Source organism: Apteryx rowi, unplaced genomic scaffold (assembly GCF_003343035.1).
Source record: "Apteryx rowi isolate R43461 unplaced genomic scaffold, aptRow1 scaffold_571, whole genome shotgun sequence".
NCBI classification, from domain to species: Eukaryota; Metazoa; Chordata; class Aves; order Apterygiformes; family Apterygidae; genus Apteryx; species Apteryx rowi.
The window spans coordinates 229,848-256,523 of NW_020450840.1; the positions used below are offsets into that span (position 1 = coordinate 229,848).

Here is a 26,676-nt window from a genome sequence, read left to right on the forward strand (position 1 = left end):
TTAGGAAAGCTTTCTGCAGAGATGCCAGGCTCTGTCGTACCAAACGAATCCGTCCAACTCCGCCAGATGGGACCCCGTAGCCGGGACAGCCTCTCTGAACAGCRTCCAGGCTCAGGCCATAAATAGTGCTTTCCTCCCAGCCACCCCTGGCAGAAACAGCCTCAGGTGCGGAGGGGGCATCAGTCGAAACCAGCTCGACCTCACACTGGCTGGAGCAGCGTGGCTGTGGAGGGACGGTGGCGCCTGGGGCGGCTACATCTCCAGGAGGGGAAAAGCTGAAATGGCAGGAGACATGCATGGAGCCGGGGCACCGCGCAGCGCCGGGAGAGTGCAACCGCCCTGCGGCACGCTGCTCCGCACGCTGCGCCGGTGCGGGGGCACGGCCCTGCCACCGCCGAGGATGCGGGCACCGGCGCAGGCATGGCCTGGCTTGCCCCCTCACAGGCTGAGCGGCGAGCCTGCCCTCCAGCTGCCATTTCCCATGCAACGAAAACTTGATAGACCAGACTAGGATGCAGGAAGCAAGTGACTCCGTTACTGCAGAATATAACATGGGCACGTCTAGTACAACAAGCACTGCTTATGCGATTGATAATACTGCTACAAAAGGGGCGACCCGTGGGTCAGAGCCGCGCATGGCCCCAGGTTTTTGGCGAGGGTGGTGCTGCTGGGCCACACTGGGATGGCTCTGTGAGGTCCTTCTCCTGGCAGGGAAGGTGAGCTGCCAGAACCGCGCAGAGGAGAAGCAGGGAGCAGGGCACGGCCATGGGGAGGGCATCTCTGGTGGATGGGGAGCACCAGGTCCCGGGGCAGGGGAGAGAGAGATGAAAAAAAGAAGAGGGGAATGAGAGAGAGAGGGAAAGAGGTGGCTCGGAGGCTCTTCCAGTGCCCCCTGCCCGGTTCAGGCCTCCATTTCCACTGGTCATGCCTGCAAACTTCCTTCCTCCTGCCCAAATGTCTGATGCGCGGCAGGCCAGCGCCAGGCCGGGCCCCCCAGGTCCTCATTACTGCACTGTCTGAGAGGGCACTAGGGCTGCTTTGGGCTGCTCCAGGGTGGCTTCTCGGCTTTTCTTTCTGGGAGGCTTTTTAATGGGCGTTTTCTTTGTGGCTTGGTCGCTCGGGGGAGCCTGCTCCTGGCTGCTGCTGGAGTTTTGCTTCTCTGCCCGCTTTGGCTCCCCGGCTGTGGGCTCTGCCACGGGGGAGATCAGTTTCTGCAGGTTGGGAGAGGTGGGCAGCATAGGCTTGCTGGCCTTCTGGCTGCTGGCGGCCACCGAGCGCTTGGCTTTCTGGGGCGGGGTGGGCTTCTCCCGCTGGGGCTGCAGGGCGCTCACCCCATTCTGCCGGGCGCTGCCGTCTCCCTTGTTGAGGCTCTGAGTCTTTTCCTTCAGCTGGGCAGCCAGCAGCGTGGCTGCCTCTGAGGTCAGGTGGGGGTGGAGGGCCTCGGAGCGCGGCTTGCTCGCGCTGGGGCTGCGGGGAGCCTCCTTGCTGTCCCCAGCACGCCTCTCCGGGTGGAAACCGCCCATCTTTTTGAAGGCGTTCTGGACTGCCCCGTTGATATTCTCCATCTGCTCCGTGCTGGCCTTGCTCCTCTGCTTGGGCTTGGATGGTGACTGGGGCTCTGCAGGGAGGGAGGCTTTGCCCTCAGGGAAGCTTGGCTCCTTCGGATGCTTCTGCGCTTTCTCCTTGCTCCTTGCGCTCCCCTTCTCGTCTGTTTTACCGTGCACGCTGGCCGAAGTCTCGCTCGGACTCCTCTTCCTCTTGGCCAAGCCCTGGCCATGCTCAGGGCTGCTGAGCTGGGTGGCGGCTCTCTCCGGGGACCGGCTGGGTGCAGGCAGCGAGTTGGACTGGTTGGAATTGTACCTGCCATGGATCCAGGACACTTTGGGCTTTGTGGATGGGTCGGGGGGACGGGGCTTGGTTCTCTCAGGGGAGGGTGGCTTCCCACCCGCCCCAGGGCTCCTGGGCTCTGCGGTGGTTTCTTCCTCATCCTTGGACTGCTTGGAGAGGCGGGCGATCCTGGCGTAGAGTGCTGCGCTGGCGGAGCCTGACCCGCAGGATGAGCGCTCGCTGTCAGAGGACTTAAGCAGGGGTGTTTCGCTGCTGTCGGCCTGGAAAGCTTTGACGGAGCCCGTCTCCTTCAGGAAGGTGTATTCGCCGGCCTCTTCCGCACCGATTGGGGGCACCAGCTTCTCCCCTAGGCTGCAGGATGTTCCCCTGTCCTTGCTGTCACCCACGCTCTCTGCAAAAGGAGAGCATGGAGCTGTTACACGGGCAGGAGGCTGGGCACCATGAGGGGCTTGCCAGGATGTCCCTGAGGAGAGGGCAGGAGAAGAGAGGAGGGGAAGGGAAAGACTGAACTGCTCTCAAAGCAGAGTGGGGGACGTGCAGGATGGTGGGGCAGAGACCAGGCTGTCCCACCCAGTCTGTCTCTGCCTTCCAAGAGGCTCATTTTGGCCTGCTTTACCTTCTGGTCCACCCATCCTTGCAGCTAATCTTCTGGGAGCTTGTTCAGGGGCCCCGGTGGACAAGAAACCTTGAAACAATACCGGTGTCTCTGGAAGAAGGAAGCTCTGAAACCCCACAGGAAGTAACTGCAGAGCCTGGGGCACAGGGATGGGGACAGACTAGGCTCGAGTTCCCCTTCCTGGAGCCAGGGCACTAAGGCATGCTCCTGAGGAGCAGGACTGACGTGTATGGCCCTCTCCATGCAAGGGTGACACCTCTCCTCCCTCTATCCCTCCACAGAGCAGAAAATGCTCCAGGAGCCCCATGGCCACGTTGGAAAGTGCCTTGTCCCCCTGCTTACCCTCATGGGGGACACAGTACACCGGCCCCTCGTCCGTGGTGTCAAATGAGGAGAAGGAGCCACGGGAAGACCAGGATGGGGAGGGCTGCTCCACCACAGAGGGTGGCTCGATGAAGCTGCAGTTCATGGTGTTCTCCAGGTCGTGGTGAGCCACTGCAAGGGCAGAGAACTGGCTGTCAGCAAGCTGCTGCCTGCCCTGCCTGCTCCGCCTTCCCTCCCAGGACCCCCACCTCCGCTTCGCCCCTGCCCCCGCTCCTGCCTCCTCATCCTGCTGGAAGGGATATGGGTGCCAGACAGGCCCTCTGCCCGTCTTGCCTGCGGGTTTCGGGAGCCTGCACAGCCCTTGGATGCAAGCTGGACCAAGTCCACAGAAAGGCTGTGTTAAGCCCCTGGAAGGGGACACCACTCCGCCTGCCACTGCTGCCCCAGGCGCTCTGGCATCGTCCCCACTGGAGCTGCGCAAGGCGGACAAAAGGTGGGCTCTGGCACCTGATCCAACCCAGGACCATCTGGAAGCCCCCCACGCAGTGCTTCCCCATGCAGCATGGTGTGACACACCAGGAGGATGGAGCTAGGTTCCCGGGTGTGGGGCAAGACTCACTGCACAGCCCTGCCCAGTCTCCAAGCCTCTCCGGGAGCCCTCGCCGAGTGCCCACACTCCTGGGATGGGCTCGCAGCAAAGGCAGGCAGGCAGTGACAAAGCCCCCCATGCCTGAGGAGAAATGCCAGTGGCCACCAGAGCTGGTGCGAGCCTTACAACCATCTCCCTCTCCTCCCACGCTGGACCTCCGTGGCAGGTCTCCAGGTGCCAGAATCGAGGATGTACAGTGTGGAGAAACAAGCTATCAAAAAGCCTGGGTGCAAACGGCTGGCCTGTATCTGCAGGTCTCACATCTGGTATTGAGCAAGAGAGGACATCACCAGGTCCCGCAAGGACACAGCAGCAGCCCTGGGATTTACCCAGGCTCAGACAACAGCGAGCTGACAAGCCCAGCACAACAATCCTGCAAAGAAAGTCTCATAGTTTGAACTGTGCCTGGAGGCACAATTTTCCTCCCAGGGAAAGAAATGAGTTTCCAGTTTTAATTGCAGTAGTTTTAATTTTAACTTTATGATCTGTATTTTTATTTTCTTTCTTCTTCCACAAAAGGAGGTAAAGGGAGAAATGCCTGCGGTTAGGTCTTTCAGCGTCATCTTTTACCAATTCTGCCACTTTTCAATCCCTTCACCAGCTTCTCCAGAAACAATGACAAGGAGGAGCACATCCCTGCTGGCCAAGGGACTGTTTCCTCTGCACTTGGTGGCAAAACACAGAAAAGAAAAAGACAAGGGAAAACCACCAGAGAAGAAAAACGTGCTGTTAAAAATATTTTTTCATTTTCAACAGTAAAAAAAAATGACAGCTGTCTGGTCTGGGGGGTAGGAGGGCTGGGATTTTTGTTTGATCATTTTTAAGTATTTTCACTGAAAAAGTTTAAGTCAGAAAAAAACCTGAGAATGACCAGCAATGAAATCCTGCTCTGCCAACGCTAAACACAGCCCCCACGCAGTGCTTCCCAGTGCGCTGGCACCGCCTCAGAGCTGCTGCCAGAAATGCTGCCATCACCCCTCACGCACGCCCCACGCTGGGACCCCAGCAGGTTTGGAAACACCAGCAGCCAGTGCAACACCCTGAAGCCCTGCGCTGTCCGCCGGGGCCTGAGGCCAAGCCACCGAGGGCTGCAGTGAGCAGCGGTGGGAGGGTGCGGGCACGCAAGCCCCCTTCCCGCGGGGCACGGGATGCAGGGCGCTTCCCTGCCCTACCGCTGGCACGAGCCCCACGCCTGGGGTGTGAGGGGCCGCTGGGAGAGCGGCATCACCACCGGGCTGACCGAGCCGGGAGGAATTTGCTGGTCAGGGTCGCTGCCCCCCAGGGCACTGCCAATGTGCGCTTAGAGTGACGCAGCTGGGCGAAGCGGACGGAAAGCTTTGGTGGCAGCCGCGGGGCAGACCTGAACTGACTTTTTCTGGAGAGCCCGGCACTACCAGCTGCAGAAACAGAGATGCTTTTTGTGCTCCTCTCCTGATGTACAGACCTCTGCATGGTCATTTTTCTCCTTCGGCTCAGTAACTCATTAAACATGGCCCCGAGTGCATGCAGAACTGTGTCCTTTTGCAACAAAGACACCAAGAAAGCACCATCCCTTACTACGCAGGGCACTGCACAGTGCGCGGGTGGGAAAGGAAGCAACCAGCAGGTTTTCACTGGCAGATAGCTTTATATTAAGTCAGTATTTCCAGTTGTTTGTAGTCTCTGCCAGCATGCACAAATTCTGTCTTTATTCGGTCCAGCCAAGGCCTATAGCTAGCAACTGGCCCAGGAGCTGGCCGAATGCCGGATTGTGAGACACCAGACTCTTCCCAAGGATATCACCTCTCCCGGACAGGGCAGAACAACTGCTTATCACCATGTGGTAAGTTGTGCTGTAATTTACTGAGCAGTTGGTTGGACGTTTTAACTCTTGCAACAATTTAATGTTTTATAATAAATAAATTCTTCAAGCGCTGCCAGTTGTCCAGGTAGGATCCCCAGTGGCATCATAACATTTACTGTTGATYGGAAAGCATAACTTCATAAATGTAAACAACCAGAAGAACTATAGGACGGCAAATGGTTCATTGAAACTACAGCAGTGATGTATGCTTGGCCTACATAGTTCAGGCTCTTAAGAGAAGACAAGAGTGTGAGAAATAGCAGACGTCTCAAATACCAGATATATAAATGCAGACTAGATAAACGCTAGGGATGCATAGCAAGAACAATGATTTAAACCACCCACACTCCTCACTCGCATCTCAGTGAGCCATCTTGCTCAGGAGAGAGACCTGCTGTCCTCACAGGGACTCTTCCGTGTCTGAAGGTGAGCAAGAGGACAAAGGAGATGACTGAATGCGTAAGAGAATGAAACTGAAACTGGGATGGCCTGAAATGAGGGAGCTTCATCAGCCAATGCCTGCTTAGCTCCAAGTACCCTGCCTTGCAGGGGCATCACAGAACAGAAGAGATTGAGCTGGGTACCATGGATGGCTAAAGGAATGGGGAAGGATGCTAAAATAGTGGAGATAATGAACTTCAGAGGAGAAACACTGGAACAAAAGTGGCTCCAATATTTAAAGAGCAATTGGCATTCAGAGTGGGGGAAGCAGCAGCTTCAACATGACTTTTCTTGCAATAAAAACCAAAAAGGGAAAATCAAAAGCAGACCATTGGAAGCAGATGAAGCGAGATGCTTCCTAAGAGAAGGCATGACAGGGTTCTGGGACTCACAGCCATGAGGCATCTCTGAGAGGATGACAGGATTCAGAAAAGACTAAAGAATATATGGATGTGTCTTAGGAAGAAAAAGGATCTCCAGAACACCAACAGCAAGGGGGAAAGCAACACAGCCCCCACGTGGACTCAGGAAAGAGCGAGTCCTCCTGCTCCAGGGGAAAGCCCAGCAGACCTGGCAGGCGAGGAGGGGACGGCGTGGGACAGGGGATGGTCAGCGCAGGACTGCCAGCTGCAGAGGACTTTGCTGGGTTTTTATGCTGTCAGGAGCTGTGGGTCGGGGCTCGGGGGCTCTGTCTTTGTGCAACCAGGCTCCTACATGACCTTGTTGGAAAGTGGGGCTCACTGGTGTTAAAAATACAGTTGGAGCAAGAAAGCAGAGAAGCCGTTAGGGGCAAGGCTTGGGGCCAGCAGAGCCCCGAGCATTTCTCTGCCACTTCCACCTGAGCCCTGCCAGCTTTCCACACCCCCAGGAGCATGGCTGCTGCAACAGGCCAGAAACAGCACGTTGCCCCAGCCCATGCAAGGAACACCAAGCACTGGGGCAGGCCAGACGGACCAAGGAGGGAATCGCTGCCGAGAGCCCCCGGCAGGCAGGCAGGAGCCTGTCCGGAGCGGGCTGAGCCGAGCGCAGCGTGCAGGAGAGCGAGGCTGAGCCCTGGGAGGGAGCGCGGGCTGAGCGGTGCCAGCTCCGAGAACAGGAGGCTGCTGTGCGGAGCAGAGCCCCGAGGGACGGCGTTTCCTGTTCAGCTCCAACATCTGGCTCGGGGGACTCGGCAGATAAATCACAAGCTGACAGGGGCTGGGAGAAATCTGGCCGCTTCCTGTGGGCCTCTTCCCYGCCGCCGGAGCTGCCGAACGCCAGCTGAACTCCCTTTGCCGAACAAAGAGCCCAGCCGCCTGCACTCTTTCCCCGCTGGCGGAAACGTCCCCACTCGGGGCAGTGCAGATGCCACATGCACGGGGCAGAAGACAGAAGATGGGACACCCAACTGCCACCGCTCAGAGCAAGTCCAGAGCATGGATCTGACCAAGGGGCACTAGTCCTGCTACACGCTCCTGTCTCTGACAGCACCCAGTGCACGAAACTCCTCTGCTTGCATGTCGCAGAAACACACAGAGGTTTTGCAGCAGCCAGCTTGGGGCTGGTCCAGGGAGCAGCCGGACTCAGGGTGCCACACAGCATCTCTGCCAAGAACTCACCCAGGCGGTCTGCTGTAAACTTCCGCAGTATCAACCGAACAGCAGTATTGCCTTACACGCCTCTCAAATGGCCACATGTGAGTGGCAGGTGATATTAGCTCTAAATATACTTCTTACGTGTATCCGGGGACATTGACATTTGGTCTCAAGAGTGGGACAAAGCACTGAGAAGCATGAGAAGGACTGGGCAAGGGCTGGCCTGGTTGCACCAAAGCCCTGAGAGCAGCATGGGGGACCCCACTGGGTGAGCAAGTGCTTATGCCTGGAGGGACACTGTGTGCACACCGAGGAGAGGCAGGTTCCTCGTGCACTTTGATACCAGATCCTGCTTCTGCTATTTATGGCAGGACATTTTGGCAGGGAAGATGAGGTTTTGGGATTTCCTGACCTGCTCGGTCAGAGTTATGGCCAGGAGAGGCTGTTGACCCTGGGTTCCAGTGCTCCCTGGGCAGAGGCCAGCCCAGCACTGGGACTGGAAGGGAGGCACAGGTTGTTGCTTGAGGCCAACCCCGTGTGGCTTGGATCACTGCCATGCACAGGTCTTGGCCTGCTTCCCCAGTGCAGGGCAGCCCAGCTCCATTTTGCTCCAAGCATGCCTTCAGGGTGCAGAAGAACCACTGCTGTTATCATCCCCTTATTTCTCCCAGATCTCCATCTCTGAGGTCCTCAAAGGTCCTGTTTCAGAGGGCTGATGTGCACAAAAACCAGTGGATGATCTGAGGACACAGACCCATTTTCCTGGCAGCTGGGGAACTGAATTCCTCAAAAACTTCCTCCTCCTTAGGCAGGGAGCGGTCTCCCCCAGCAGGGCCACAGCACCGAGATAGAGAAGTCACCAACCAAGACTGGGGGAGTTTTAGGTCCTCTTACTTTCTGGTCATTCCCATCCTGCTCATCCCAAGCAAATGACAGTTCATAATGGTCGTTGTTAACCTTGGGGTGTTTGATCTTTGCAGCTTGGAAAAGAGACACTGAGGTGTGGTGCAGGAGCATGCAAAGGCCTACGAGGAGCAGAGCTCAGACTAGCCCAGGCATCTGCAGGACTACACACAACCAAGACCCACACGGGCATCCCAGTGCCAGTACCACTCACATCCCTGACAAGCGAGCCCTTTGAAGCCCATGCACACAAGGAGATCCCAAGCACCTGGTGCTGTGGCCGCAAGCAGGCAAGAGGCTTTTCTCTGCTGGCAGCTAGGAATAGCTGGAGGTGGGTGCATGGGGAAGCAGGATGTAACTGCACTAAGATGATCTGATACCGGGCTTTGGAGAGCTGATGTGCTCCTATGGCGATGCTGGTTCCCTCCGGTCTCCCCCTCCAGTTCTATCTGATGGGACAGAGCAGCTGGTCCTGGCCCTACTCCTCCTGCGTGCACCTTCTCAAACCTGAGAGTCACCACAAACAACTTTTTCTGCAGCAAGTCTTGCTTTCCCTGCTCTGAACCCAGCAAAACCAGGCTGTGCTGAGTTGGGAGCCACCTCTGGCGATTACAGAGCAGGTAGAAATTTGTTCACGGTGATCTGAATTACCTGACTAACAGCTAGAACCCAAAAGTGGGTTTTAATGCAACTGAGAGCAAGGAATTAGTTCAAAAAACCCAGGCAAAAAGGGATCTGACCAGTCTTTATTAGCATGCTGCGTCAACACTACTGGGGGAGAGGACCTAGCTACACTGACTGCTGGCACAAATTAAAACGGTGCAAAATGGCCAGAGACCTGCTGCAAATCTGAAGCTAGTGCTGAAGTTGTGAAGCAGCTTTCTGACTACTGTGGCAAGGGTGTAAGCCCTGCTTTTCATGACAGGAAGTGAATTATATGATTTGGAGATAATAAGAGCAATGTCTGGTGAGCCGACTAAGCGGTATTCCCAACCTGGTCTTTCTGCTGCCCAGTGAGTCACCTACAGCCACAGGACTAGCTTCAGCGGGGCTTAGAAAAACGTTACTGCTCCTGAGGCAGTTCTTTCACACGTGCGTTTGTGGTTGCAGATGGTAATAAGCAGAGCAATTGCATTCAACCCCAGAACAGGAAAACCTGTCTGGCTCAGTGCTAGCAATTGCAAGGTAACAACAGTGCTCTCCAAGCATGTGAGCAGAGCAAAGGGCCTCCACCTGCCAGACTTCATTGGCTTCAAACAGCACTGATTTCACTCCAGAATCCCCACAGCATCCTGGGCTCCTCCAGTGCTGACCTGGTGCTCATGGGAGGGTGTGGGACAAAGCATTCCAGCGACCCTACAGACCTTCCCGTCCTGTGTTTCCCTCTAGGGCCATTTCAGGGTCAAGGACCCACAAAGAACGTGAGGACTTTGCTATGGAGTAACACCTGCTTTGGCTTCCTAATGGCCAGTCTTGCACTGGATTTCCAGGTGGAGTCATGCAGCGGCACCTTGGTCACCAGGTGTCAAAGGGACACAGAAGCCGCTGACACCATCCCAGCATGTCTCCCTTGCCCTGGGGATCCCCAGACACTCTCAGGAGGAGGCGGGTGGATATATCACCCAGTGTGCCTGCTGGAGGGACCAGGAGCTCCCAGAGCTGGCTCTGGTTCTGCACATCCATCCCGGCGTTGCCAGGGACAGGGCACCCTGCATGCCGCACGGGGTGGGGGCCAGCCTCCAGCCTGCCTCTCGCTCTGGGTAATAATAAGGACACACGGCGCTGCACGGGCCAAGGCAAACAAAAGCAGCCTGTGACCAAAGCATTTCATTCCGGTGAAATAACAGTCCCCAGCCCCGGCAACGCAAACAGGCTGCAGGGCCGCTCACCCAGCCCGGCGCGCGCGTCGTAGCCTGCCTCCCCTGCCCCAGGAGCCTCGGCCGACCGGCACCCCGGCTCCCAACTCTGCCCGGCCTCCCGCCGAGCATCCGCGTTGGGCTTGGAGAGCGTCTTGAGCGTCTCCCCCCGCACCGCACCGCACCGCGCCGGCGCAGGCTCCTCAGCCTGGGGGAGGCTGAGGCTTAGCTGTGAGGGGCAGCATTTCACGGGGCCGGGGCCGGGGCTGCGGGGGCCCTTGTTGCCCATCTCGCTGTTTACACAGAACAGCTGGGTGGGAGCCAGCTGCCTTCGGGCCGCGCCAGGAAACGCGTGCACACAGCCCCATTCAGCCCCAGCCGGCACTACCCCTGGCCAGTCCTGCCGCACACAGGGACCCTCTATCCTCCCCGAGCCCTGCCCGGCTGCTTCCATAAACACGGCCTCTGTTATCGTTGCAGCAGGAATGTTTCTCCAGCCTCGGTGCACTCTGCTCTGGGGCAGAGCTCTGCCATGTCCTGCTGGAGAAGAAACCATCTCCAGAGAGGCCACCTTTGGAGCAGCCCCTGCCACAGGCTGCTGGAGCTCACACATGGCTTGCAGAGAGGCTGGCGACATCTCCCTGCCTGCCCCTGTGGGTGCTCAGGCCCTTCTGCAACCTGGACAGGGAGAGGTGGCCATGCGCAAGCCCCGTGCAGTGCACACACTGCTGCTCCATGCCTGGAGCCAGCTTGCCCGGGAGCTCCAAGCAGCACCACTGGCACGTCCCCTATGCTGGGTTCGCAGCCTCAGACGGGGGGCTGCAAGAAGCACTGCGCAGGCTACCAAGGGCCATCCTCCCTCCTCCACATCCCCCTGCTTTGAGCACAAGTTACTCTGCGCACAGTTCACACATGGCCATGAAATCCCAAGCAACGTGACAACAGGATTCAGGGACAGAGGATGCTGGCATCAGGCTGGACCACCAGCTAGTCTTCCGTGGCATCCACACTGGCCCTGTGCACACTTCATCAGGGGGCTGATGGGCTTGCCATGATACAGTGCTGGTCTGACACGCCAGCACAGGGTGGGGACCACTGCTTTATACCCCCAATTTGTTGGAAAGGGCCTGCTCAGAGGCAGCAGAAAGCAGATACTGCTAGGCTCTCCCCAGCTAATCCCTCACTCCTCACAACGGGACAAGTGGAGAGCGGTGATCTTTGCAGGGCTTCTCCCTGCTCTCCTAAAAGAAAGCTGGTTTTTTTGAGAATGGAGGGAGATTTTTGGAGCAAACAAGAGACTACTTGCGTTTCCAGGAGCCAGCAGACTTCCCAGCTACCTGGATTTGACCCTGACAGCCCATGTCAGAAGGTCTTTGCTGGGAACTGATGATAAAGTGCAACTGGACCACTATGAGCCTGGTAGCGCGGGGTTTGTGCTTGGGCAGTGTGGGGAGATAAGATGATGAATTCTCTGCACTGGGTCTGCCTCTCTGTCCTTGTCCCTGCTGTACCTGGCACTGGGGTGGGCTCCGGCCCTGACTTGGGTGCTGTGTTCAGGCATGTGCTTCTGCACCTTGCTCTGACTCCAGTGTGCAAAGCTGGGGCAGGGCAAGGCCAAGATCAACGCACAAATGAGGTGTTTCACTGCTGTGATGGGGACCATTCCTTTACGTGGGGGACTGAAATTGAAGCAGCATGCACAAAACAGCTCAGCAGAGCTCCAGGCACCCRTGCAAACCACTGAAGCACTTGCAAAGCAAAGTGATACCCATCAAGATTCAGACACCCCAGGCTGAGAGAGGAAAGGCTCAAACCCCAGCAGGTACCACCAGCTGGCAGAGCACAGCGAGGCTCCTGCAAGCAGGAGTCTCCAAGGGGACCAGTCATGCTGTGGAAACACCACTCTGTAATGCTGCTGGGGACTGGCATCCCCACTGGCAAGAGCACTGAGGTTCTGCCAGGGACCCGCATCTCCACCCCAAGCACTGCCGTATTGCTGGGGCCCCACACCTCCACCTGGAGGGCTACAGTATCATCTGGGACCCAGACAGCCATCCAATCACTGCAGTGCTCCTGGGAACCTACACCTACCCAAGCACTGGAGAGTATTTCTGGAGACCTGATTCTCACCCTCCCCGAAAATTACAACGCTGCCAGGGAGGTGAGGCTCTGCCCCAAGCGCTGCAGTACTGCTGGGGTCTGCCACGCACTACACAGGAGTGGAACAGCCTACAGCATATTAAACACAGCCCTACTACAGTGCACATTGCCTGCTCATCAGCAACGGCATGCTACACAGCAGGTTCATGCCATGGCCACGTGCACAGACTGTGCTCACAGCACTGCACACAACTTGCTTCCGCATTGAGAAGATTCCCACAGTGGGTTTGGGGCTGGAATGAGCATTGCAAGTTGCATAATCTGTCCTGCCTGGGTTAGACCTTCTGCCTTTCCGTGTCATATACAGCTTTGGCTCTCTGCCCCAGCCTAGATGTCCTCTCCAAACATCAGCACCTTACCTACAACCTTGGGCAACTTCTGGCGGCGCAGGGGGATTCGCGGGAGCTTCATGCTGATGCGACTGAAACGCCCACATAAGCGTCTTGGCGTTTTCTTGGCTGCTGCTGGGTCCTGGTTTGCACTGCAAGACAAGACAGCACCTCCATCAGAAAGATGGCAGGACGTAAGCCAGGGAAACCGTACCTGCTCTGCTGGGGGTGGCAAGGCCATAACATTGTTTATGGAATAATATACCAAGTCCTGGTGCCAGGGGTTCGGGGCTGTTGCAAATTCAGAGGCTGCAGAGAAGAGCCAGCACAGGGACTGAGAGATCAGAAAACACAAGCTGCAGCGAGGGACCCCAGGAGCACCATCCACATTGCTTTTCCCCAGGGGAGCTTTAAACTCGAGCGCAGCGGTGGCTCAAGGCAGGAACGTGCCCAGGATACACACGCTCATTGCTTCCAGCCCGAAGTATCAGCAGGCACCTGCCAGGCACGTCATGCCGGGACCTGGAGCAGCCCAAGAGCCGAGTGCCTCGTGGAGGGCAGGACACCAGCAGTCCTGTCCCGAAACACCCGCAGGGCCCAGCCAAGACCCTGAATCATATGATTAAGAAAAAAACAAACACACACGTGGCCTCTCTTTATTTGCTCTCTGGTTTTGAAGCTTCTTGAGGTCGAGCTTTCAAGCAATTATCTGCAGCCACAAGAGCTAGAGGCTTAACGTGTTTATTAAATTCAACCTGAAAATGCTCTCATCTCCACCGCGCTGCGCGGGCTGGGGCCGGCCGCCTTTCCCCTCCGGCCACGGGAGGCACGGCTGCTCATGCAGCGGGAGGTGCAGGCCTGCCGGCTGGCCCGGCTCACTGCTCGCCTGCGCGGGGCCCCAAGCGGTGGCTTGCTCGAGAGCCGGGGAGGCTGCAGCAGCCGGCCGGCAGTGCAGCAGCCATCGCGCGCCTTCCCGACGATCCTCTGCCGCACGAGCAGCGCCGGGGGCTGCGGAGATGTTTTGGGACGGGGAGGAGCAGAAGGAGAAGGCAATCCCTCTCCGATACGCTCCTGCCCTACAACGCTGTGGGGCTTAGCACTAACGTCTGGGGTAAGCCCAGATGCTGGCTGCGAGCCCCAGCTCCGYGGCTTCTCGTGCAGCAGGACACGGGGGAAGCCGCGGGCGGGAGATGGGAAAGGCGCTAGGTGATGGAAGAGGGAAGGTGCCCAGCCTCCGGGAGCAGAGCTGGGGCTGCCCAGCAGCCCGGCACGGCCACGGCGCGACATGGGGCAAGTTGCCAATACACACCCGGGCGGCACGGATCTGCTCCGAGCTCCCGGAAGCACGACAGCCTTGGACGAGGCCACCCTGCCAGGTCCATATGCGGCCCGACCAGGAGCACAAGGCTCTGCTCTGATGGCAGCAGGASATGAAGCTGCTCCTGGAGCAGAGCATGCAAAAAAACCACCCAACCCCAAACCCCAAAAAAGCAGACGAGGGGGTCACGGCCGCCGTGCTGGGAGGTGACAGCAGTCGCTTTGCAGCGCTGCCCCGGCATCGCGTCCCGTGTGCAGTGCTCCGCCGGCAGCTCCGTTTTGATGCTCCATGGCTCCGGCAGTGGGAGCGGGGCTCTCCCAGCCCGGCGGGGGCATTTGCCGCCTGAGCCCCGCGCTGGGYGCAAGGGGCCCCGCGCGGAGCCGTGCCAGCCCCGCGGAGCCGGGGAGCCCAGCACGCCACGGACAAAGGAAACTATTTTGAGCGATTTCCCACGAAATACTTCTTAAAGCGCGCCTGTGTTTGTGAAGTGGCTTCTTTTATCTGCAGGATAATTACATGCAGACCACAGGCTCTCCAAACCAGATGTACCGGATTGGAATTTAATTGGCCCAGCTGCCAAATGGAGGCTTCCGGAAAATTCCCATGCAGCGGCCGACGGCATGAGGCGCAGCCGCAGTGCGGGGAGGGTTTTTTTCCGCAGCTATTCGAGCTGCAAGAGCGCTCCCAGCCCCCTCCTGCCTTGCAGGACAGCACCGAGCTTCCCCCAGCAGCACGGCTGCCTTCTGCCTCCGGCGAGCCCCCAGCGCCGTCGGACCTGCGTCATGGGCTTCGGCGGACCCGGAGCGAGAGCCTTCGAGGGCCGCCGGGCCCYGTCCCCGTTCAGATGACGGCGGCCGGAGGTGCCGCAAGGTGGCTTCCCACGCCGGCGGGCTGTGATTCCCGCGTCGCTCCCGAGCTCGGAGCCCGAGTGGCGGGTGATGTCCCCACACCGGGCACCTGTGCCGGCCCCGCGCAGAGACGTGGCACAAGCGGAGCGGCTGGCAACCTGGCGGGCCACCAGCGTGGTGGCACATGCTCCCCGCAGCTGGAGGTGACGGCGCAGCAGGGCCATGTGGCGTTGCAGCGTTGCAGCGTTSCAGGAGGCTTAATTTGCCCAAGCAGGTTGCCCGGTGTTCACAGCTCTTCGGTGTCTGCGGGGCTGCCTCCAGCAACAGCAATTTCTGTTGAGCATCCTACTGCCAAAACAGCCTCGACTAGCAGCATTTTAGGGAAGCCGGGGGGGTCTCATTTTACCCCACAGAATGAATGATTTTGTGTCCGACCACCCTGCAAAGTGCACTCTGCAGTGCTGTCAAAAGTGCAGACATCTTGACTTTGCTGCAGGCACCGATTTGAGAACTTCTGCCTTGAAGGACTGCTCGAAAAACCTCTGTGCCAGCAGCATCCTCTGGATTGCCTCAGTTTGGCCAAGAAACACAGAAATTGGTCAATTTTCTTTCTGATTAAATCTGTACAATTGGAAATACTCTGCGCTCCTGGGTGAGTTTGGGAGAGAGCGTTCAACTGAATTTCCCTGAGCTTAGCAAATATTTCTTTCCTGTGGGTTTAGTAGGAGCCATGCGGCCGCATGGCAGGATACAGGCATTAGCTCTCCACAGCATGCAGTAAAACTGCCCCTTTTTCTCCTAAGTTATACTCACTTGACCCCTTTTGCTGGTCCAGGTTCGTTGTTCCCCTGCCCGAACGTTCCCATGCAGTGGGGGAAAAAAGCAGTGCTCCAAAGAGAMTGGGCAAGCAGTCCTTGGGGTAGAGCAGGCCGTGTGCCTTCCCCAAAGCTGCCCTCGGAGAGCCTCTTGCCAGGGAACCCGCTCACACCTTGGGGTCCCGCTGCCGGCACCCCGGTCCTGGCGGACGCAAGCTGCTGCGGCTCTGCTCTTCCCAAGCGCCAGCGCACCGTGCTGTGGTCCCCCGTCCTGGGCTGGCTTTGCTCGCCGGCTGCAACACCTCCTGTCCTCACCGTGACACATCGCGGCTGCCCGCCCTGGTCCCTGCAGTGCCGTCGAGCCCCCAACGGCCCGGCCGCACCGCATCTCCCAGCCTTGCGGGCTCTGCTGCAGCCTGGTGAGACCGTGACCCCACCGTGCGCCAAGGAGGCCAGCCCGGAGCAACGGCTGTGTTCGGCTTCGGGAAGTTAGAAGGAAACTGTGTTTTCCACCCAACCTGTGAAGCCCCATGGAGAGCCGAGGGCAGCAGCACACGGAGGCTGTCCCCCGCCGGTCGCAGCGATGTCCCCAGCTTCCCCCGGATCTGCAGGACCTAGCTGCTCCCCGCTGCCTCGGGGGCTGCAGCAGAAACTGGCTGGACTGGGTCCGAGCCCTGGAAAGCTCTGGGAATGCCACACTGTGCGGCCGGATCCCAGCACTCACCCGTGGGCTTCGTCCTTCTTGCGACAGACGCAGCAGCAGCAGAGCAGCGAGAGCAGCAGGATGAGCAGCAACGCCAGGAGGGCTCCTGCCCCGATCACCCCCATCCGCTGGTTGGCCTCTGCAAGACAGACCAGGTGCCGTTAGCCACGACGCCGCGGCCCCGGGGCTGCGGAAGGAGGGAGGAAGAGGCAAGGGGTGCATGCAAACAGGAGCTGCAAATGCAACCGCGGGGAGAGCCCAGCCGTTAACGCAGGGATAACGCGCAAGCCCGCTGCGAGCTTTGCATTCTCGTTGGTGCCCGGAGGCTGGGGAGGCCCCCGGGGCTCGGGGGACACCCGGTCYGTGCCCGGCAGCACTCACCCATGTGGCAGGCGCCCGTCAGCGGGTCGCAGGTGTCGTCGTGGCAGCTGCAGGCCTCAGCGCAGTTGGCTCCGTAGTGGCCCGGCGGGCACGTCAGGTTGCAGCTGGGGAGGGAAGGGGCCACGTCGGAGCAGTCCGGGCTCCCGCCAAGCCCACGCTGCCCGCTCGGCGGTGGCAGCATCACTGGGGGGCTGCTCTGCCTTCACCTCTCTGACTGGCTACTTTTCCCTCCTAAAACCTCTGCGCTCTTGGAAAGAGCAGGATTGCCTTGCTGTCCACCCGCTTTGCCCCCCCAGGTCCCCCAAGCTGGGGTCACGCTTCTCCTGGCTGCTCTCCAATGCAGGTTTCCTCCTTTGGGACCCTGCTCATCGCGATCCCGCACGACTCGGCCACCTGCCAAGGGGCTTTTCTAGTCCCCTGCCTGCTCGGGGCATCTGGCTCAGACGCCCGCCCTGTCTGTTCTCCACATGGCTGGAGATTCCTCCTCCACTCCTGCTTACTTTGCAAGGCTGCGCAATTAGGTTCACGGCATAGTAGCTATGAAAGGTCATTAGTCCATCAGTCACATTTAAAGATGCCCCAGAGAGCAGCAGCTTTTGGTCCCGAGAGTCACGTGCATGGTTTCTAACTCAGCTATTTCACGGGTGACGTGGTCTCAGTACCCTGCTGGGCTGGCTCTACGCATCTCCCGAAGCACGTGCTGAGCAGAGCCCTTCCACTGCAGCCCACGATCTTGGAAGACTCCCAAATTTTTCTTCCAGAAGGGAAAACAACTGACCAGCCCCTAGCAGAGACGGCTGAGGCTTTGTCAAGCCAAATCTTGCTTCAGCTGAGCCCGGCATCGGTTCTCCTCAGACAAAATGACTGCTCCTGGGAGAAGCCAGCATCTGCTCTCTGCTCCACCTAGGTGAGGGGCTTGTGCAGAAACAGGGCAGCTACCCACAGATATCAGTGCTTGAGCATGGAAAATATGTGCTAAACACATGTGAAAGCACTCAAGGCTCTTGGTCTCTGCTGGTGGCATTTTGCTCTTGGGTAAGATGAGACCTGCAGCACCAGCCTCCACCCCAGCAGGCCCTCCACCAGGGTTACTGTGGACAGGGGACAGTTCTGGGGGACAACGACAGCTCTGAGAGACACAAAACACCTTTCTTTTCTAACACGCTTTATTCAACAGTGGTTGGGTTGATATTCCAAAACGCGGCTGAGCTGGGATGCCGCCTCATGAGCAAACCTGTCACCTCATGGCAAAGACGCTCTTGAAAGCAAACAGCAACCTGCAGGTTTGCTGCCCATGCAGAGCAGAGACTGCACACACAACTACACATCCATAGCCTCTGGGATTTTAAAGAAAACGTTTTCATTTTTTTTCTTTGAAACTAAGTGTCTACAACAGCCACAGAAGATGTAGCCAAGGGCTTTAATTAAAGGAATTCAGACATAATTTGAAAGGATCAAATCAAGCACTAAGCAAAACAAAACCAGCCTGCGTCATGATCCAAGGGCTGCAGAATCGGAGTCAAGTCACAGCCAAAGCCAGCACTGCCAGAAATGGGGGGGCAGAGCAGCCTGGAGCTCACCTCCTCCAGCCTGCCTCTGCCAGCTCGTCCTGAACGCTGCCCGAGGAGCTCTCCTGTGTTCAGAAATCACTGCCAATGGCTCAAATTGCAGGAAGAGCCGAGCACAGAATGAGGTGTGCGAGACCAACGGGTGAAGCTCACCTCACTAGCAGTGGGACAGGTAYTGCGACAGAGGACTTGGATGGATTTAAGGGGTGCTGCTCCAAAGCTCTGCAGCAGCCCAGAGACGGCAGCAACAACAAGCTCCACCCGCAAGGGGACCAGAGGCACTGCTGGATGCCGAACCCCTTGCCAGCCTCTCCTGGGYGGCATCGACCCAAAGAGAGACACTGCATGCCACAGGAGCCAGCCAGGCCCCAGTCCAAACCCTGCTCCCCCAGGAGCACCGGCAGACAATCTGCTCCATCTGACACAGTCCAGCCACCTCCAGTTGCCCTCAGGCACTGCGGGATGTACAGCTGGGCTGGCTCGACTAAAGACATTTCATGCTGCTTCGGCTTTCAAAGTTTCACCCTTGCACAGCCCCGTGCCCACGCGCCGCCACGTGCCAGTCGTGGACGGGAGATTGGTGCAGAGCCCGTGCAGATGCCCCAGCCGCTCAAAGCAGCTGTGCTGGGATAGCAAACACGTGGCAGGACAGAGGGGTGGAAGCAGTGATATTTTCTAGGCAGTCCAAAACACCATTCGTTACTTCAGTTACCCAACATTTCTTAGGCTTGCAGCTGTCCCATCAGTTTGATCCAAATGTCTGTCCCAGGCTAACAGATTTTGGGGGAGAAAAGAGGGGGGCAATTTTTTTCCAAGCAGGTCCAGACATCTCTGGGAATGATGCTGAGGAAATAAATTGCTTTGTGCACATTACAAACATGTTACCAGCCTTCCCTTTAGCGTCCTTGTGACACACAGCTGAGAGGACACCCCTACATGGTGAAGACATCCCTTTTGCCATCCTTTCAAAAGCCTTCCTATATTTGGCCAAATTACAAGCTTCTGAAAAAAACAGTAGTTTGCACATAGTCACAGAGATTTGCCTGACCACCAAGAAAATCCCCCAGTGTCCATGCCCACTAGGCATGTCCTCTTTTAGCACAAGTTTCCCTGTGATTACAGCTCTGGGATACTGCTGTGGCAGGGCCCTGGCCACCTCTCTCTCCCTGCCTGCTTTCTGCCCCTTCTCTCCCCACCTGCACCTTGAGGCCAGTCCCAGCAAGGACGAGAGCAGCATATGCACATCTGCATCCTGAGCACCCCCAGTCCCTACACCACATGGTGCTGCGGAGGGGCCTTTAGCTCTCATGCCCCAGGGGTGGTTTTAAGAGTTTAAGTTGGGTTCTGCCCTCAATCACTGTGCCAAAAGTGGCACCATGCAATGTCCCCCCACAAAAAAGCTCCTGCTGCACTGGGAATCTCTTACTTTCTACTTTTCTACCAAAGCACCGAAGAAAAGCACAGATGTTAAGCATGGGCTTTCTAGGTTGGTTTTGTTTCCGTAACGCTATTTTCCAGCCAGGCAGCTTCCACTATCATCTGTGCAGTTCTTTCACCATGTGCAGAAGAGCACAAATATTGCACAAATCCAAAAAAACCAACAGAAAAGCTAAGGCAGGGACTTAGCAATCCCCCTCCATGGGCTGCTGGCTTCAGGCCAGCACAGAAAGGTCTCAGAGCTCATGATAGGCCTCTCCAAAACATGGGCTTTTCTGTGCATTTGGAGGTTAAGTGGCACTTTCACCTAACACCAAGCCACCATTYGCCTGGCTGAGCATAGCTGCCTGTGCAGCAGGGTGTTATTTTGGAGGCTGGAGGTCAGGAATGGCCTCCTTGCTTCATCATGGTTCTCAACAGTGAGTCCCAAGAAAAAAAGTGAGAAAAATTCTCAAATAGAAATGCTCCCCATTTCTGCTCCCTGAGAGAACTGCTGGCACGGGCTGGAAGTCAGCCAGGCAGGCCCCAAAATGCTTCTTCAGCTGCCATCAGCCTCACAGTTAATTGCCGGGAAAAGCAGAATGACACACGGTGGGACCCTGGGGAAGCTCATTTCCATGCCTGAGCTGGATGGGAAACAGTTTCCTCACGTTTTCAAAAGATGTTTCTGTTCCACATTGGAAAAAAAGAGAGAAGGAATGAGACTGCATTTGGCCATCCCCTTCCCCAGCTCGGAGGCAGTGGAAGGAACGGACGCAGAGCAAGCAAGCGAGCGCGTGAGCAAAGGGCCATCTTTTCCTTTCTTTGGGGAGGGGGAAAAGGGAAGGGGCCAGGGTTAGGGCTCATCCCTGCGATGTGGAACGTCCAGGTTTGAGCTGTAGTTCGGAGTAGGAACAACACACGAATGCCATAACCGTGAGGCTATTTGCTATTCTGGGATGTGGTTTTCTCTTGCTTTCCCTCACTCTCTTTTTGACTAGAAATTCCATCTTGAACTTGAAAACACTTTTTGATGAAGGCATTTGTTTTTGCCAAACTGACATTTCCTAAAGCAAAATCCCTTTGTCAAGAATTCCTCACTAACTCTGGCCCATCCAACTATTACTGGGAGAGCAAGATCTATACCACAACTTGGTGGTATTTGACCAAAAGCCCTGAGGGCATTGCCTTCCCAGCCAGGGGCTCTGCAGGAGGGCACCTGCTCTCCAAAGAGCCCAAAGAACTTTGAATGGCATAAGATGCCACCACCCCCACCACTGTAAACATGTTTTCATCTGTCACAATCAGGGGATAGGACCAGATTCCCAGCAATCCCCTATTTTACTTCCTGAATTGCAGATTTATCATGCTTGAGGATGAAGGTACCACAACTCAGGGAGCAAACATCTTGCATTGTGCTCCACAAACCTCCCAAGAATTGTCATACAAGAACTTTTAATGCAAGAAGCCTGTTTTCTACGAACTGCATAGGACCCAAGCCACCAGTGTGCCAGACTTCCTCTCCTCAAGCCCTGATGTAGGGTCTGAAAGTGACACCAAATGCTGCAGCTCCATTGCTTTGATAACCGCCCCCTGCTAGGAAGCACTGCCCTGGAGACACAGAACAATTCATGGATCTGCTCAGTGGGTCTGGGCTCTGAAACCTGCCCAAATAGGCCTCGAAAGCTTTCACTCCTGACATGCAAGAAGTGAAGATGAGCTCTGTGCAGGTACATGGTGGGCTTTATCCAGTGCAGACACACAGTGCATCCCCCAGCTCTGCACCCACCCTGGGAACTCAGTGGGGCTTGCAGAATGGCAGCACCCCTCCGCTCCTCCGGGCCTGGCTGGCACCTGGCAGATTGCTCTGAACTCACTGGAGAGGTGCGCGTGCCCAGGGTCTGTCCCAAAGCGCGCCCGGGTGCTGCTCACTTACTAGGTGCCATGGGAGCCTGCCCGGCAGAGGCATCTGCCTGTCTCGAAGTGGCACTCGCCATTGACGCAGTCGCTGCACACGAAGGCGCAGTTCTCGCCATACGTCCCGTTTCGACACTTGGTTTCGCACCTAGGGAGCATGCAAAAAGAGGCAGCTAGAGCATCCTGGGAGCCCACGGGGACCGGGCTTTCCTTGGCAAATGGGACACCTGCCACTATTTCACAAGCTTTCCTCTCTGGGGAAGGGGACAAGAGGTCCTGAGTGCAGCAGCAGGTGGTGGATAAAGCCAGCTCCCCAGCAGCATCCCTTCCAGCCGTGCTGCCCCGTGCTGCGGGCTGCTGCTCGCCAAGAGCTGCTGGTCGGCACCCAGCCCTCCTGCCTGCTCAGCGGAGCTGCCAGGGAGGGAGATGGGGCTGTGTGGTGCCAGGACTGCTCTGAGTCCTGTTGTGATCTCCTAAGGTTACCCTAGGATCAACAAACAGGTATACCAGGTCACGGGGAAGGGGTCTAGCAGGCTTTCTATGGTCCCACAGCCATGTCAGCAGGCTCAACCCACCTCTGGCCTCCCCTCCTGGCTGCAGAGACATGGGCCATAGCCAAAAGTCTGCCTCTGGGCCCTGGTCATGGACTAGCAGAGAGGCTGTGACACCGCTCCGCCAAGATGCCAGAGCCCGGCGGGGGACCAGCTATGCTGCCTCATGGCAGGCCCACCGGTGTTAAGGGGCCTGGGCCAGTCGGGTCCCAGATGTAGCCTCAGCCCTTGGCCGGACTCACCGGTCTCCAATCCAGCCAGGGTTGCAGTGCGAGCACTTGCCATTGATGTGGTTGCAGGTGTGACCGTCCTTGCATGGGGGACAGATTTTCTCGCAGCCCTCTCCATAGAAGCCGGGTGAGCAGGGTTGGTCACACTTGGTGCCGTTCCAGCCAGCCTCGCACGTCAGGCAGCGCCCATCAGCAACAGTGCAAGGCTGCAGACTCTTGCACTGTCCACAGCTACGATGGCCGAGGAGGAAACGTCACATGTTGCAACATCCCTGTGGTGGCTCTGCGTTCCCAGCCGTGTGGAGCATGAGCACGGCCCCTAAGTTATCTATCTTCCACCTTTCCCCTGACCAGCCCCATCTCCTGTGCTTAGCGCTCCATCATTCACATCTGCCAAAATCAGATGCCACCCTGCACACCCTGGCACGGGGTGCTCCATCTCCCCTCCCAGAGACCCAGCAGGCAGGACACCCATGCTGGCCCTTTCCCTCCTCTCTGTCCTCCCCAGTACGTGAGACGAGTGCAGCCTATCAGACCGTGGGTCAGGCAGTGCCAAAGGCTGGAGCAGGGCCCAGTCTGGCACAGCGAGGTCTGAACACTTACCGCCTCCTGCAACCTTGGCCGTAGAAGCCGGCTGGGCAGGGCTCGCGGCAGTATTTGCCCCGGTATCCTGGCTCACAAGTGCAGGTCCCATCCACCTGGTTGCACTTGCCCTTGTAGCACTGGCAGTAGCGGTCGCAGCGTGGCCCGAACGTCCGCTCACGGCACTGGCAGCGCCCCGTGAACTGCTCGCAGGGTGAGTTGTTGCAGGAGCACTGGTTGTTGCAGCCGCGGCCCCACCAGCCCGGCTGGCACAGGCAGTTGCCTGTCTGCTGGTCGCACTGCGAGTTGTGGCTGCAGTAGCAGGAGCTGGAGCACTGGGGACCCCACCAATTGGGCTCGCAGGTGCACTTGCCTGTCTTCTGGTCGCACTTGCCATGCTTGCAGAGGCAGCCGTTCTCGCACTTGGGCCCCCAGCGGTTGGGGTTGCAGGTGCACTGGCCTGTCACGTCCTCGCACTGTCCGTTTGGGTGGCAGCTGCACATCTCCTTGCAGTCGGGACCCCAGAACTGGCGGGGACACTCTGCGGAACAACCGACGCACCAGCAGGTAGTGGTGGGCAATCCCGGCCACGGCACATGGCACCTCCCCATGACCCCTCACATCCTGGCCACTAACCAACCCCCACGCCATGGAGACCCCCATCCCACACTGGATCTCTTGGCCATGGTCCCCACCACCCAGTGCATCCTCCCCTCCCTTCCTGGTCCACATCTAGAGGACTGGATCAGAGAGGAGACCCCTCCTAAGCGATGACGACCTGGGCATAAAACCGGGGGCCGGCAAGGAACATTGCAGGGTTTGCAGGCACCTTTCTCTAATGCTCTTCTCTGTAACATCATCTCACAATGATCCAGAGCGTTGGCCCTGGGGCCACCCCAGCTAACTGCGCTGAGGACACACAGGGTCCTGGGAGCTGCCTACCCTGAGCAGGCACTGCTGCTCCCGAGCTGGGACAAGGACAGGGCGCTAGAGCAGGCTATATGGTGAAAATAACCAGGGCCTGGGGCAGACCGTGCCCCGTTGGAGCTGGACTGGTGCCTCTGCGGGGACATCTCAGCCCGGGGCTGCTGTTAGCGGGGCAGCCCTGGAGAGCAGCTCACATTTGCACAGACCGGACCGGGCACTGCGCTCGCTCGCAAGCGGTGCGGGAGAGGGGGCCATGCCATGCCATGCCACGTGGGGCCCACTGGTACTCACTGGTGTCGCAGTTGGCGCCAAAGTACCCATGGCGGCAGCGGCACTCGCCGGGCCTCACGCACACCTCGTTCTCCTTGCAGGTGAAGTTCCCCTCGCACACAGCTGGACAGATGGACAGACAGCACTCGTGACTGTGCAGCATGGGCAGGGCAAGGCTGGCTTGCGTGGCCTGGCCCCTGCCAGCCTGGGGGCACCAGGTACCACCGCACACATCTCCTGGTGCCCAAGGAGATGAGCCCCACACTGGCCTTGCCCTCCCAGCCCACCCTGCCTTGCAGAGTGCGGACACCAGCTCTGCCAGTCCCCAGGTACCTGAGATGGCCACAGCTGGCCCTGGGCATGGGAAGGGGAGTGTGGGCATGCTCAGGGTGCTGCTGAGCCCTGGCACAGTGCCTGTCCCCTGCAAGCAGAGAGGTGCTCGCCCAGCCCAGCCTAGCAGACTGGATGGGGGTCTCACCAGAAAGATGCCACCAGCCGACCTGCTCAGCCCTGTCCCTGCCACCAGCCTCCTGCCACCGCGCTCAACTCCATCCCTGCCACCAGCCTCCTGCCACCCTGCTCAGCTCCATCCCTGCCACAAGCTTCCTGCCACCCCGCTCAGCCCCGTCCGTGCCACCAGCCTGCAGCCCGCGGCAGCAGCTCTCGCTCCAGGAACGGGACAGCTTCTCCCTGGCTCCCCAGGCAGCTCCTCTTCCCCAGCAGAGGCAGCTGTGGGCAGGGGCTGTCTCCAGCCCCAGGGCAGGACGGAGGCGCTGGGGGGGACCTTGCAGGCGGCCACGAGCCCTGTCCCCCTCCCCACGCTCACCGCAGGTCGCAGCGGCCTCGCCGCCCCCCCAGACACCACGTCTCGCGCCGCACCTGGGTCCCCGGGCCGGGCCGGGCCGGGCCAGCAGCCGGCCGAAGCCCCCCGCCCGCCTCCTGCCGAGGGGCGCCGGGGCAGGGCGAGCTGCCGGCGCGGCRGGAGGGCCGAGCGCCGGGGACACGCTGCACGGCCTCCCCACGCGGGCGGCGGCGCCGGCCCCCCGAAACCACCGCAGCGAGGCCACGCGGGGGCCGGCGCCCGCGGCTCCCCCAGCAGAGCCTCCTGAGCCACAGCGAGAGGAAGGGCGGCCGACTCGTACAATCCACCTTACCTGGGAGTTCTTAGACCTACGGTGATGGATACTATAGAAAACCCTAAAATAGACAGATTAAACAGGTTAGGAGCAGTGAGCCTAACGGTTAGAGCAGGGTTGTGGGGCAGGGGGAGAGCGGAGACAGGGACAGCTTGCGGTTTCTTCCTACCGGGCCTGTTCCCCCCCGACTCCTTGGAGACCTGTCCTTCCTGCTCCCTGGCGGAGAGATGAAGGGGCCACGTCCTATTTTCGGGGCACAAACGCATGCAGAGAGCAGTTACGGGGGCTCATGCGTGGTGAGTTAGTTTGTTACGTGGCCCTCGCCCTGGCTGCATGGCGCCGGAGCTGCTGCGGTGCTCCTCCGGCTCTGGCGGGGCAGGGAGGCTCCGCGCCGGCACGAACGCAGCGAGCCTCTCCTCCCGCCGGGGCAGCCCCGAGATCGCGGCCCCCAGGACCGCAGCGGGGAGCGGGAGACTGCGTGGCCGGCCGAAACTGCGGGGGATTTCGCAGCGACCTAAAAACAGCCTCCCGCACGCTGGGGCGCTGCAGGATGCGAGAAGTCCCGGCCGGAGCGCCATGACGGCCAGCACGAGCTCCCRGCCCGCTGCCGCTGCTCCTGCCGGCCTGCTCGGCGGCCCTCGGCTCGCAGCCTGGCTCCCTCCAGGCCGGCCCGGCTGTCTGGACTCGCCTTCATGGGCCACAGCTGACACATGCCTGTTCCTGGCGTTTTTTCCTTCCGCTCACTGCTGGCAGGCTCGGGCTTGACTCCGAGCGCTGGAGCAACATCCGCGGGAGCCTCCGGGTCCCGTCCCTGCAGCCGCCCTCTCCCTCGCCTTTACACCCCATCCATGCCCCCGGCTTTGCCTGGCCCCGGAGGACACCTCGCCGTCCCCTGGTCTGAGAGCAGGGTCCCCACGACCTCAACGGCTCCCTTCGCTCTTTGAACCCGGGGCAGTTGGCAGGGACACCCCAGCATGGAGGAGAACGCCCCGGCCTGGGAGCAGGGCTCAGACTCCTGCAGACCCCAAAGAGCAGGGAGCAGGGAGCCGTTGGGGCAGCCGGCATTGCCGAAGGAGGCAGGGCAGGGGCCTGGCTCTGCGACGGGGGCCCCAGGATGTGGGGGACCCCAGCACTCGCTGCCGGAGGAGCCATGGGAAGCACCCTCTCCATCTGCTTTCCGCACGCCGAGCTTGCTCTGAGCGCTGGAAGAAAGGCAGGAAAGTCTCTAGACTCTCAGGGGAGCGTCTGAGCCCGGCTGTGCACAGAGATCCCTCGGTAAAGGCTTTTCGTTGCTGAGCAAGTCAGGGAGGCCTCCGGCAGCGGGAAGAGCAGCCTTTGGCAAGGCAAAGAGAGCTCAGTAAAGGGAGAACAGAAGAGCAACGTCTATCAAAGCAAAATGCCAACGCTTACCTATTAAACACTCATTTCCTTGTTGCCTCCATCCTGGGCAGCACACAAGCACTGAGAAGCT

The 26,676-nt window shown here is 58.7% G+C and overlaps 1 protein-coding gene across 6 annotated transcripts; it reads right to left on the minus strand.

Moving 5' to 3' along the window:
- LOC112973907 (scavenger receptor class F member 2-like) lies at nt 1–26,676 on the minus strand. Of its 6 annotated transcripts, none has more exons than XM_026082322.1 (12): nt 26,616–26,676; nt 25,224–25,266; nt 24,403–24,490; nt 24,091–24,192; nt 22,894–23,413; nt 22,303–22,521; nt 21,529–21,657; nt 16,609–16,712; nt 16,249–16,366; nt 12,574–12,695; nt 2,807–2,959; nt 1–2,239 (listed from the first exon to the last, which is right to left on the minus strand). In XM_026082322.1, the coding sequence occupies exons 3-12, from the start codon at nt 24,449–24,451 to the stop codon at nt 1,005–1,007; spliced, it is 2,751 nt and encodes a 916-aa protein (XP_025938107.1). In that variant the 5' UTR covers nt 24,452–24,490; nt 25,224–25,266; nt 26,616–26,676; the 3' UTR covers nt 1–1,004. The 6 variants fall into 6 exon arrangements, with proteins under 6 accessions (XP_025938107.1, XP_025938108.1, XP_025938110.1 ...); XM_026082323.1 differs by lacking the exon at nt 26,616–26,676 and adding an exon at nt 25,375–25,480; XM_026082325.1 differs by lacking the exon at nt 24,403–24,490.